The following is a 14415-nucleotide window of genomic DNA, read 5'->3' as shown; positions in this document are numbered from 1 at the left end:
GCAAATGGCTGTATGCAGCACACAAACAAGGCAGGAGAGAGGGGGCAGCCCTGCCTGACTCCAGATCTGAGTGGGAAGCTATCTGATTCCCACCCATTGATTGAGACTGTACTGACAATGTTGGTGTAGAGCAGTCTGATCCAATTGCAGATTCCCTCCCCAAAGCCCATTTTGGAGAGAACATCTCTCATATACGTGTGTGATATCCTGTCAAAGGCTTTCTCTTGGTCCAGGCTGATCAGGCAGGTGTCCACCCCTCTGTCCTGCACGTAGGTGATCGTATTCCTGAGGAGTGCGAGACTCTCAGCGATCTGCTTGCCTGGTACAGCACAGGTTTGGTCAGGGTGAATCACCGACCCTAGAGCAGACCTGACCCGGTTGGCGATTACCTTTGACAGAATTTTGTAATCTGCATTCAACAGTGAGATTGGTCTCCAATTTTTGAGTTCCTCCCTCTCCCCCTTCCGCTTGTACTCGAGGGTGATGATGCCTTTCCTCATGGATTCACTCATGGTACCTGCCCGAAGCATACTGACATACACCTCCAGCAGGTCCTGGCCAAACAAGTCCCACAGAGCGGAATAGAGCTCGACCGGTAAGCCGTCGCTTCCGGGAGTTTTATTCTTTTCGAAGGACTCGAGGGCCTTGGTCAGCTCGTCCAGAGATAGCGGCTGGTCCAGCCTCTCCCGTGTTCTGTGTAATGTAGATACACCCAAGTACAGTTATGAAAGGAGTTACAGGATTTCGACCCAGCAACTGGGATATATTTCCAAGTTAGAGTGGTTTATGGTTTAAGGAGCAGCTTGCGATTTGAGGTGTTCCCATGCATCTGCTGCCCTTGTCCTTCTAGGTGACAGAAGCCATGGGTTTGAAAGATGCTGTTGATCAGTTGCTAAGTGGGGTGCTGAAGTGCTGCAGAGAATCTTGTTAATGGTACACGCTGTGTGTCAGAAGTGTAGGGAGTTAACGATTGGATAAGGAATATTGATTTGAATGAATTATGGAAGTAGAGGGAAAGAGGAGATGGTCAATGTAGGGATAAGGCAAAGTGAGGAAGGGGAGTTAAGAAAGCACCTCCACCATCAAAATATTCTGCTGAAATAATGACAGGGAAGATTACACTGGAAAAAAATGTTAGTAGTCAAATTAATGATTTTGTTTGGTTATAGCTCTGTCAGGCATCATAAAAACATTAATTATCTGTTGATTTTTTTTGTCAGTGCAGTCCTTTACTATTTGTAACATTAGGACCGAAATAATAAATTTATAAACAACTTCTGGGCAGTATTATTAAATGACAGTAAATGTGCTATTGATGTTACTCAGTCACAACATGGTAAAATGAACACTAAAATTGATTATTATAAAATGTTTGAATGTTTGTTAGGGAACACCCAGGAATATATATTCTCCTTCTTAGCACAATGTAAAATGTAAATAGTTTTCTAGCAAATGTGCTGTAAGCTATCTCTGACTTTTGGTGCTGAAATCATTGGAAGGAAAATAAGAAACAACTTATTTATCTTTTCAGTATCATGACATTTTTTCTCAACAAAAAAAAGTTCAAGGAGACTTTACGACCTTATGATGTGAAAGATGTTATTGAGCAGTACTCAGCAGGACATTTAGACATGCTTTCAAGAATCAAGTACCTCCAGTCAAGGTAAATGGTGAATAATGAAACACTATTAATGTTAGAATTAATACCCTCTTAAATATTTGAGTGTTTATGATAACTATATTTTAAAAATATCACAGCCTCGGGATGTTGCTTGAGAGGCCTTATTTATTGCATGTTCCTATTAACCCTGAGAAAAAATATGATGTTAATAAATTGCTGCCGCCTTCATGCTGTTCATGTTCACATAATCGTTTCAGTTGAAGAGTTTCAAAATTTTGACCCAAACTATGAAGGTACATAAATCTGACCAAGCTGATGTGTGACTTGGAAGGGAGCTTGCATTCTCCAGTGTTCCTGCTCTTGACCTTCCCAATGTCTTCCTGTTTTATGTGTTGTACCTTTACAGGCACCTTCCTGTATTTATTAGGTAAAGGTTCTTACAAAAGAAATAATCTAACATGAACCAACAGAGAGGTATCTGTTACTACAGAGACAATGAGAGTATTTGGGTTAATTGCAGGAGAAAAATATCACTGTTTCCTTCTCCACTATTCACTTGGTTCCTGTTTCTATTCTTAAATCTCTTTGATAAAGGAGACGTATTGTTAACATCATCATGATTCATCAGGCTTCCAGGTGCACAATAGACCTCCCTGTGCTATTATTAGCATTCAGGTCCTGCAATTTGCAATGCAAAACATTTTGAGTTGAGCAGTGAAAAACACCTAACTAATGTGACATGCTGCAAGATGCTTCTCTCCAGAACATTCCAGGCCATTAGCACTGATTCTGCTCGATTCACATTACATCTTTATATTGATCAAATATTCACAGCTCTGCAATTTAAAGATCTTTGACGTTATCAACAACATTGAATTATAATTTTAAATTTCAATATTTTTGTATGAAAAAGTTCCCTTAATTTCTATTTGCTATGTCAGTAAAGGAATGAACTTTGGAACTGCTTTTAAATGAATGAGTTCCTGGGAATTAATACAGGTCATTCTGTTTTGTCAATGCAAATTCACTGCAACGTGATTGCCGAATTGGGGACATTGCTTCTACAGTGCAAACTTTTAAAACGTACTGGCTGTAACATAATTATAGCGCCAACACTTTAAGCTCTGTTTCTAAAGCGTGATTTTTCTATAACATGAGGTCACACAAGAACATAACCATTGCATTATAGAAGAACTGACTTTAGTAATTTCAATGCACAGATTCACCTAGAAAGACACCGTTATTTACAAGTTCCTCACCAAGTCACTCACCACCCTGACATGGAAACATATTGCTGTCCCTCAACAATTGTTGGGTCAAAATCCTGGAACTCTCCATAAAGCACTGTTGCTACCAAAGACATAGACTGCAGTGGTTACAGAAGGCAGCTCAAAAACATTTCATGTGCAGTAGATGATGGGCAATAAACGGCCTGACCTAGCCTGGCCAGTGATATCCACATCCAATGAACAAATATGTTTTTGTTTGATGGTTTATCGTTCTTCATTTCTTTCCAGAATTGATATGATTCTTGCACCTGCAGCCCCATCAACTCCCAAGCAGAAAAAATCAAACTCAAAAGGAGGTTTTGTATACCCTTTACAACAATCACCTAAGTAAGGCACTAACTTTATTAAATTAAGAATAGATAAATGTTTAAGTCCTTGCTTAATATTACGGTACTGCAAAAAACACTGAATAATGTAGCATAATATTTCTGTAGGGTAGAGAGTGCAGAAACAAAATCGATTTTTCAGCTGTTCTGTTGGATGACAGTATTCACTTCTACAATTGTACCTTGTAATATCAGTTTGTTATGGGGAGGTAACGTGTGGTGGTATTATAACTCAGTTGGCTAGCTGGTTGTTTTGCAAGGTGGAGTAATAGCAATAGTGTATTTTCAATTCCCATATTGGCTGAGATTGCTGTGAAGGTTCCATCTTCTCAGCTTCACTCCTCAGCTGATGTATGGTGACCCTCCAGTTAAAGCACCACCAGTTATTGCATTGTAATGAAAGAGTGGGACTGTGGTGACTTCACCTTTTTTCAAAATCGCTGAACTATTAATCTAGAGATGCGGGTAATGTTCTAGAGATCCAGATTTGAATCCTGCCTTGGCAAATGGTGAAATTTGAATTCAATTTTTAAAAATCTAAAATTAGTCTAATTATGGACATGAAACCATTGTCAATTGTTGGAAAAGCCAAATGTGCTTTAGGAAAGGAAAATTGAGTCCTCACATTGTTTGCTGAAAATGTGTTGCTGGAAAAGCGCAGCAAGTCAGGCAGCATCCAAGGAACAGGAGAATCGACGTTTCGGGCATAAGCCCTTCTTATGCCTGAAACATCGATTCTCCTGTTCCTTGGATGCTGCCTGACCTGCTGCGCTTTTCCAGCAACACATTTTCAGCTCTGATCTCCAGCATCTGCAGCCCTCACTTTTTTCTCTCCTAACATTGTTTGGCCAACTTGTGACTCCAGACCCACAGCAATGTAGTTGATCTTAACTGGTCTGTTCAGTTAGGGATGGGCAATAAATGTTGGTTTAGCCAGCAACATCCTCATCCCAGGGATGAAAACAAAATCTGATAAGTTTGAAAATCTTCTTGGCATGCTTGGACAAAAGCTTTTCATATTCTGATGCCTTCCTGGAATTCAATCCATGCAGGTTTTACACAATTTACCCTCAACTAGTGATAGTGTGAACATTCTAACTATATTTTAAATATAGTAAGGCTTTTTATGCAATAAATACTAAAATAAAGTCACAAGAGGGATAAATTCAGCAGAAGGTAAGTATTTTCGCTATAACAATATTATGTGTATATCATTATTGTTCTGTACTTGCTTTGTGTATCTTGAAGCCCTTGTTAATAACACTCTATGTCCTACAATCAGAATTGATCCTGATGTCGCCAAAGCTTCTGATCCAGAGGCTGAAGACCAAAGCATGATGGGAAGATTTGTCAAGGTTGAAAGACAGGTAATATTTCAAATGGCAGCTGTCCATATGTTTACAAATAATTCTGAACAGGGTTAGGACATTGAAGATTGAAATACTACTAGTGCAGATACCTTTGCTGCCTGTGCGGTTTGTGGAAATCACTAATTTTATGTAAAATGAGTGCAGTGAAATATGATGAAAGGCCTGAATCTTCTGAATGATAAGCAGAATGCTACTGAACCTGCAAACTTCTCTAATTCAAAACTGCTGCATCTTGCTTCTGGAATCTTCTGATCGTGGTTTTCACAACAACATGCAGCACAGCATCCCTGTGAGAACTCTATCAGAGAAACATACCCCGTTTCTATGGCACTAGCTGTTCTATGTTAATTTTAAAGGGTGAGACTGACTGTAGGTATGGTAGGTGAGAGGGGAAGAGTGGTGAAGTAGGGTGTTGGAAGGAGTCGAGCTGAGGGTAAGGGTACAGGAGTTGAGCTGTTCTAAGGAAGGATCTATCAGGATCGCAGCTGGACAATTGGAAGAGGAAATCAGGCTGAGTAGGATAGTCTGGTTGGGAATGCTGATGGTGTATGGAAATCCTGTTGATCAGTCTCGATAAGGATCATACACATAAAATTCATATTATAACAACCATCAGGTTATTTTCCTCAGAATTCCTTCTGATTCACAGCTTTTCCTTTGCTTTCTCCCTTCAATGTTATGCCTTTGTTTAATCCAAATAGATTCAGTTTCCACCTTTTCATATTGAGAAGGGGTTAATTAAGAAACCTGTATGATGTACTTCTAAAAAAATAGTGACCAGAACATGATAGCATTTTTCTTTGGGATAGAAAGTAAATTGGTCCAGTCCAATCTAGGGTCCTAAATGTGAACAAAGGAAACGCAATCTATGAAGAGTGAGTTGGCTATAAGAAACTAAGGAGGAGAAAGTGAGGGCTGCAGATGCTGGAGATCAGAGCTGAAAATGTGTTGCTGGAAAAGCGCAGCAGGTCAGGCAGCGTCCAAGGAACAGGAGAATCGACGTTTCAGGCATAAGCCCTTCTTCAGGAATCTTTCCTGAAGAAGGGCTTATGCCCAAAACATCGATTCTCCTGTTCCTTGGATGCTGCCTGACCTGCTGCACTTTTCCAGTATAAGAAACTAAGGCAAAGGGAATGGTTATGATTTAAAGAATGAGTACACACAATGCAGCAGCTATACATTCCTTTCAGGCAAAAGAACAGAAGAGGAAAAGTGGGCCATTTAACAAAATAAATTCAAGATAGTATTAGGTCCAAAGAGGAGTCACAGAATGTTGCTAGATAAAATAGCAAGCCTGAGGACTAGGAGAATGTTAGTATTTAGCAAAGAAGGACCAAGAGATTGATTAAGAGGCAAAAAACCGAATGAAAGTATTTTTGCAACAGACATAAAAATGAATCCTATAAGTATATAAAAAGAAAACAAAATTAATGAAAACAAGTGAAGTTCCTGTATTGGCTGAAATTAGAATTTTTAATAGAGTACAATAAAATGGCAGGATAATTAAACAACTACTTTGTAAGAACATAATATGAGAAATAGGAACAGTAGTAGACCATTCATTTGCTTAAGCCTGCTCTGCCATTCAGTAAGATCATGGCTGATATGCATTAGGTCTCAACTCCTCTTTTGTGCCAGCTCCTCACAGCCTCAACTCATTGATACTTCAAAGTCTGTCTCCCAATTTTTTAAATACTACTGTGATCTAATGTCTACAAAGGGTACAGAATTCCTTCACTCACAACCCTCTGATAGAAGAAATTCCTTCACGTCTCAGTTTTAAGTGAGTGGCCCCTAATTCTGTAACTACATCCTGAGTTTGAGACTCTCCTCATGAGTGGAAACAACTTCTCAACATCTACCCTCTCATGTCCCCTCAAAATCTTTTTTGTTTAGTAAGAACACCCTTCATTCTTCTAAAGGCCTAACCTGATTAACCATTCCTGGACAAGTCAACCCTTCATCCTAGAAATCAGACGAGTGAACCTCTTTTGAACAGCCTGCAAAGTCAGTATTTCCTTTCTTAAATGAGATTAGAGCAACTGTGATCTTATCAAGTACTGAAGCAGGCTCAAGTGGCCAAATAGCCTAATCCCGATCCTAATTCTTGTATTGGTGTGTGTTCTCAGCAAGGCTATTGACTTAAGACTACCAAATATAAACAACTCCTGTTCTAGAACTGGATGTCTCAGGTGTGACTATGTTATACTGCTATTATTTATTTTTCAGTTCATAGTAAAGTGTGAACATGTTAACGTTTTTCCAGTTACAAATTATAAAATAAAGCTATTGATGGCTTTGACAATAAGGTGACTTATTTTTCAACCCTTTACAAAATTAAATAAAAGCAAAATACCTCAGATGCTGTCAATCTGGCAAGCTGCTCATTGGTTAGCACTACTGCCTCACAGCACCAAGGACCTGGGTTCAATTCCAGCCTTGGGTGACTGTCTCTGTGGAGTTTGCACTTTCTTCCCCTGTCTGCAAGGGTTTTCTCCAGGTGCTCCAGTTTCCTCCCATAATCCAAAGTTGTGTGGGTTAGGTGAATTGGCCATGTTAAATTGCTCATAGTGCTCAGGCTTGTGTAGGTTAGATGCATTAGGGAAATGTAGAGTAATGGGTCTGGGTGGGTTACTCTTCGGAGGATCAGTGTGGACTTGCTGGGCCGAAGGGCCTGTCTTCACACTGTAGGAATTCTAATTCTAAAAAGAGGAAATGCTGGACAAACTCAACAGGTTTGGTGTGGAAACAGAGTTAATGGTTTACTCTGATATGACAGTTCTTTAAAACTGCTTTACCAAAGTTAAGTAAAAGATGTCACTGTGTTACTGATATGCAGTAGCTAACAATTTTTTTTAAAAATTGTGTTTTCTCTATTAATATGATTTTATGAACAAACGAGATTGGGATGGGGGAGTAGTCAGAAATTGTTGGAAATCAAAAGTGGAATTGAAAAATGATTTTAAATGTCATAATTATAACATTTAATCTCTCTTTTCTCAATCTACCTCCTCCTGAATTTGGTCAAATCCAATTATGTGCTTTGGAAACCAATGCCAGCATGCATGTGCCTCAGAGTTCTTCAGCACTGCAAATTAGCTGAGATCAGATTATCTCTGCTTCAATAAAGACCAACGGAAGACCTTTTCTGCTGGTAGCCTTTCAGTTAAACCACAATAAAGGGATATAATTGCTCTAATCATCTGCAATGTAGTCAGCATTTGAGTAAAGCTGTATTTGTATTTTGCAGGAATTGATAGAATACCTTTCTATCTGTTGGCATAATATAACAATTGACTTTATCAAGTTTGGTTATGTTCATAAATTAATGGCAGCTGTACCCCTGGTTTAATAATGAGGTTTCTTACTAAATAGCCTGCATATAATTTTATTATGTCAAATGATGAAGCAAGCAGAGCCCTGTCATCCAACTTGATCTACTCAAGGATATATTGACATAGTAGATGTAATTTTATTGGCTGATATACAGGGACATCATCAGCAATACTATTAATTGTGTATTATGTTTAATATTATGCTGGTAGTGAAGCTTAACTAGGGTTTAATTTAGGCACATATCAAGAGGCACTGAACTGGTCATGCAGTTGGCTTAATACATGTACATTTGTAATGTTTAATTCTGTAATTAAATGTAAGATGGAGTAAAGATCATCTTCAGTATTAGCCTTCAATAACTAGCTATGTAGAACAGAATACATGTAGGCTTAGAAAAGGAGAATCTGTTACAAAATTTAACCACTGAAGGCAAAAACTATGAAGAAATGTCAAATATCTTCATTATGTGCTGACACGTGTCATCTACTTACTGGTGTCCACAACGTTTATGATGATCACATTTCCTGCTTCACAGGTGGAAGGAATGGAGAAAAAGATTGACTTCCTTGTGGATATGCATATTCAACATATGAATACCCAACAGTCCGGATCAACTGGCTACTATTCAATAAGAGGGGCAGGGACATCAGTTCAGCAAAGTCCAGTTGAGGATAAGGTGGAAGACAAATACTCAGAGATTAAAAGAGTCATCTCTAACTATCCTGATGCCTGCACGTATATGGCTCCTCAGAATTGTTATCAAGTCCAAGTTTCTTCTGTTGCTCCATTTAGTTTCTTCAGACAGAGTCCAGGAAGTACAAAATTTTCAACTTTAGCTGCTGACTTATCAAGATTTCCTCCACCTCCTGCTCCATCTTACACTGAAAGACCAACAGTTCTGCCAATAAGCTCGCTGACAGACAGTGATGGTAACATATGTCCCAGCTATCAAGGAGCAGAGCGAGCAAGTCCTTTTTCTGACAAATTATCACAGAGGCATGGGAGAAGCACAAGAGACAGCGATACTCCGATTTCTCTCCTTTCAGTCAACCATGAGGAACTAGAGCGTTCCCCCAGTGGATTCAGCATCTCCCAATCAAAGGATGACTTGACTTTTGGTATTTATGGTGGAGGTAGTTGGCCAAAATCAAAACTTCATTTAGCAGAGGGTGAGACCGACACAGATACCGATCCTTACACACCATGTGGTTCTGCACCTCTGTCATCAACAGGGGAGGGACTTCCTGACAACATATGGCCTACAACAAATAAGCCAACTTAGCAGGGTCACTGGATGGCTCATAAATGTACAGTCACTATAAACGGTTCACATTTCTTGCTTCCTGCAGCACACCTACAGCTTATTGTTACAATGCATTTCACTGGCAAAATTGCATGTAATGCATGGTCTTGCGCTAGAGAACTGGTAATATTTTCAATATCCCAAAAGCAATTTTTTCATAAATTTTAGAAGTTGTAAAGATTTGCATGTAGGTGCATGGTTTTCAACAATATTAACAAAAAAGCCTCCTTTCTTCTGTCTTATTCTATAATAATGAAATAATTTCAATCCCTACAATATACGTGGGTTAGAATCTATGCAGAAAATTATTAGATACATTTCTTTTTAACAATACTTAAACCTGCAAGCAAATTCTTAAAGAGACAGTGTCCTCTTCATTAACCTAAGGGTTTGCCAAGACATTCTTGTTGTTACACATGCCATCTATTGAGTTACCTATATGTTTATAACTTTTAATAACAGATAGATAAAAGTGAAAGTGTGTTCTGAAAAAAGAAAAATTAAATAAAAATGAAATTTAATAATCTGCCCATATGTATATTAAAAAAAGTAAACAGAATCGTGTTCTTTGTGAAATGCAAAAATCCCCAAATACACAGCTTAGCAGCTACATGAAGGGGCCTGATGAAGTAAGGTAAATAATCCTGCATATTGTTAGGATTATGGTTCTACCTCATATCTGGTGCAAATTTCACAAATCATCACCTCCCATTTTTTTATTAAAGATTTTTCAGACTCTTTTGCACCTAATCAAGTGCACTTATCTTGGCATATCTTAAATGTCGTGCATTGATCAATTGTGATATTGCAGGGCTGTTTGCAGCAGCTGAAAATATAATAGTGACAGAAAGCATAACCACAGGAATATCACATTTCTTTATTTTGTCAAATATTTGTGTTTTGCAGAGCAATGAAGTGATACTGTATGAATCCCACGGCTTTCACAAACACATCCCAAGATCTTTAATGCCATATTAGTTAAACTCTACTAAACCTAATTGATTGTAAGAATTCCTGCTGGCAGTATCAGCAGAATAACCCCGCTCTATTTGTTTCCTGTGACAAAATATTTGAATTATTCAATAATTAGAATTAACAATTGTAAAGAATATAGGAAATGTGGTATTAAAATCCAACCTAATTCAGATATCAGCTAATTTGAGTTAAGAGGAATTAATTGTACTGGATGGCTTATAAAACTAGAGGCTCATAGAACAATATCACCAGTGAAAACAAAATATTGCATTATGCAAATAGGTTTGCTTCATGTCTTGTGGTTCTCTTGTCAAAAGTAAATGAGTTTCCACTTCTTTTCTGCTGCAAAGGATTTTTTTTTAATCTCTAGTTCTTTGTTTTCAGGAAACTTGCACAAATAAAGGTAGCCACTAGAATAAATAAAGGGTAGGTAGTTAATGTTGATTAATGTATTCACTTGTCATTGCAAATTATTTAGCTATTTTAACAGTATGCACCATACAAGTCTAAAAAAAAACTTCAACAAAAACTCCAGTGCACTGAGTGACAACAGAGAGCTGTACAATTAACCTAGACATTGTTCAAATATAGCAGTGAATGCTACACATTCCAAAGGCACAATTATATCTGTGAATAACGAGAATGCCATTGCGTTCTGATAATGTTGGCTTCCATTTCCTTTAGAAGAAATTGTATACATGTTCCCATTGTTTTCATTTGGCAGATAAGGCTAATGGATTTTAATTTATAATTGCGTTTTGCAACGGTACCCCTTTTAAGAGAGTATAACCCATCTATAGATTTGAATGCATGTGATTATAGCATCACTGAAAAGGATTTAGCCAGATAAAACATGTAGTTATTATCCATAAACATTATGTGGCATAAATACAATTCAATGAGAAAAATTCATAATCCTTCAAGGCTTTATTTTGGAATAGATTGTGTACGAAGTGTTTTGAGAGTACATATAGCAGCATCTGTGAATGACGAGCATGCCAAGGATCTCTCATATTAGCAACATATCAGTTTTACATGTTTTAATAGTTCAACAAGATAAAAAGAAAAACAAAGGATGTTGTCTCTTTAGGAAAATGAGGATGAAAGGGCCTGCCATACCTTTTGTAACACGAACACTTTCTTCTACTCTTTAACTGTATTTTGTATTAATGTTTCAATCTATTAGGGGTCAATATACTGAGACTGAGAGTAGCTGACAGGTATTTGTGCCTTGCCCAGGAGACATCTTTCTTAATAATTATAAACCGTTGAATTCCAGTTTGCTGTTTCAAATTAAGAAGGAAACATGATTTTCATACAAGTGGCCTTCCGTGCTGTTTCTATGTTTTGTTAACTGTATTTCTAATCAAAAGATTTGAATGGTTCTTGTAACGTATATCTTCAAGCAGCCCAACCTTTTGGAAGATTTAATGTTGTTTATTTACAATATATATTATTTAGATCTATATTTAAGCTTAGTGTTTCTGTTCTTTCTTTATCAATTGCATCAGTTATGAATAAATGGATATTAAAAGATCCTGTGTTTTTCTGCTGCAACATTTCATAATTCCTCAGCAACCCAATGAACAATAGAAAATGTTTTGATATTATGTTTTTTTGATGCCTAAAATTTCAGGCTGTAGTTCCGACAATTTTGACTTCACAGTAAATCTCAACCTATCAAAACTATGATGATCTGACTCATTTTGTCAGAAACACTTAAACATGGTGAAGTTATTGTTTTAAATCACGGAAATTCCTTGTGGTTAAAACAAATGAATTGCATATCAAGGTAATGACAGGAAGAAATAGTTCTAACTACATAACATAAATTGGGGTTCTGTTAGCTCACTTAGCTGGACAGCTGGTTTGTGATGCCAACAGCACAGGTTCAATTCCTGTGCCAGCTGAGGTCACCATGAAGGTCCCACATTTTCAACCTTGTACCTTGCCTGAGGTGTGGTGATCCTCACATTAAATCACTGCCAGTTGTCACTCCCTAATGAGATTGCAGTCCTCTGAGACTATGGTGACTATCATTATCAGAATTCACTGATTAGACGTGGCCTTAGACTAGAAAAGATGGACAATAGCTATATTACAAAAGTAGCAGGGAGCAATGGCAAATAACAATGAACTTTAAGATAGATAGGTAGAAAGTAATTGAGAAGATAGCTGTGATTAAGTTGTCATTATTAAGTGCCATTCCCATTCATGCAGTGCGTAAATAGAACCAGCCTTTTGGAAGTAATGACAACATCCATAAGAAAAAAAGTCAGTGTCACACTCAGCTGCTCTCTGCTTTGTCTCAGGCAGTAATGACAGTTATGGTTGTCAATATTAGTTACACATATTCTTGGAGATTTCATCCCTATACATCTTGTCTCCAACCTCCCACACATGGTTGGCCAACATGGCTGGAAGATGGTTGTGGTTGGTGAAGGTCAATCATCTCAGTCCAGGACATCTCTGCAGGAGTTCCTCAGGGTAGTGTTCTAGACCCAACTATCTTCAGCTGCTTCATCAGTGATCTCTCCATTATAAGAAGTGGGGATGCCAGCCAATGATTGGACAGTCTTCCATCCCATTCATGTCCCCTCAAAGCAGGATTTGAACAATATTTAGGCTTTTGTTGTTAAATATCAAGTAACCTGCATGGCACACAAGTGGCAGGCAATAAGTCGACAAGAAAACAATCTAACTACCACTCTCACATGAAAACCCGTGACCATTGTCAAATCTCAATCTCTCAACAGAAGTGTAATTGGAATAGCTACACATTAACACTGTGTCTACAAGAGCAGGTCAGAGGCTGAGAAATCTGTGGTGGGTAAGTCACTTCCAGATGCCATAAAACCCGTCCACAAGCTACAAGGTAGAAATATTTTCCACTTGCGTGGATGAGTGTTGTTCTAATAATCCAAGAAGTTCAACCCCATACTGGGAAAAACAGTTCCAAAAGCAAATTACTGCAGATGCTGGAAATCTGAAATAATTGCAGAAAGTTCGGGAAAAAAAGTGCAGCATTATTAGAGAGAGAAAAACAGAGTTAATATTTCAGATCTGTGATTACTCTTCGGAACCAGGAAATATTGAGATGTAAAACAAAAAACTTGTTTGTTGGTTCGGGCAGAATCTTGTAAGAGCCTGAACAGTGTGAGCTATATTGTGAAATGTGACAGAATCACACAAGACATCCATTGCAGCCCATCTGACTGTCAGAAGCAACATACAGAGTGTTTCAAGTAGTTCAGGGCTACGGGGCAAGATTTTCACTTAGTGACTGCAAGTTGTTTTCTGAAGGAGATTATGCTGGTTAAGGACTTTATTAACAGCAGATCTTACCTAATTAATATGTAGATTGCCTTCCTACTGCCTGCCCTGAGCAAACTAGATATGGAAATGTGTTGCTGGAAAAGCGCAGCAGGTCAGGCAGCATCTAGGGAACAGGAGAATCGACGTTTCGGGCATTAGCCCTTCTTCAGGAATGAGGAAAGTTAGTCCAGCAGGCTAAGATAAAAGATAGGGAGGAGGGACTTGGGGGAGGGGCGTCAGAAATGTGATAGGTGGAAAGAGGTCAAGGTGAGGGTGATAGGTCAGACTGGGGTGGGGGCGGAGAGGTCGGGAAGAAGATTGCAGGTTAGGAAGGCGGTGCTGAATTCGATGGATTTGACTGAGACAAGGTGGGGGGAGGGGAAATGAGGAAACTGGTGAAACCCGAGTTCATCCCTTGTGGTTGGAGGATTCCTAGGCGGAAGATGAGGCGCTCTCCCTCCAACCGTCGTTTTGTTGTGGTCTGACGAGGGAGGAGCCCAAAGACCTGCGTATCCTTGGTGGGGTGGGAGGGGGAATTGAAATGTTGAGCCACAGGGTGGTTGGGTTGGTTGATCCGGGTGTCCCAGAGGTGTTCTCTGAAACGCCCCGCAAGTAGCCGGCCTGTCTCCCCAAGATAGAGGAGGCCACATCGGGTGCAGAGGATGCAATAGATGATATGTGTGGAGGTGCAGGTGAATCTGTGGCGGATATGGAAATTTCCTTTGGGGCCTTGGAGGGAGGTGAGGGGGGAGGTGTGGGCGCAAGTCTTGCACCTCCGGCGGTTGCAGGGGAAGGTGCCGCATCTGCTCCAAGGAGGACCAGTTCCAAAAACGCACAACCCAGATGGCCTCCTTCTTCAAGGACCGCAATTTCCCCCCCG

The 14415-nt window shown here is 39.0% G+C and overlaps 1 protein-coding gene across 1 annotated transcript in view; it reads left to right on the top strand.

Annotated features, from left to right (window-relative positions):
* LOC122549064 (potassium voltage-gated channel subfamily KQT member 3-like) overlaps positions 1–11922 on the top strand; it is a 427354-nt gene extending 415432 nt beyond the window's left edge. Inside the window, exons 12-15 of the mRNA XM_043688263.1 lie at positions 1532–1663; positions 3139–3237; positions 4519–4603; positions 8478–11922. Coding sequence (XP_043544198.1) covers positions 1532–1663; positions 3139–3237; positions 4519–4603; positions 8478–9224 — 1063 coding nt within the window. The 3' untranslated portion in view covers positions 9225–11922. The remainder of the gene's footprint in view (positions 1–1531; positions 1664–3138; positions 3238–4518; positions 4604–8477) is intronic.
* The last annotated feature ends 2493 nt before the right edge of the window (positions 11923–14415 follow it).

The sequence above is a fragment of the Chiloscyllium plagiosum genome, chromosome 4 (genome assembly GCF_004010195.1).
Source record: "Chiloscyllium plagiosum isolate BGI_BamShark_2017 chromosome 4, ASM401019v2, whole genome shotgun sequence".
NCBI classification, from domain to species: domain Eukaryota; kingdom Metazoa; phylum Chordata; class Chondrichthyes; order Orectolobiformes; family Hemiscylliidae; genus Chiloscyllium; species Chiloscyllium plagiosum.
Note: the sequence above shows the minus strand (reverse complement) of the source record. Positions and strands in the feature narration are given on the sequence as shown.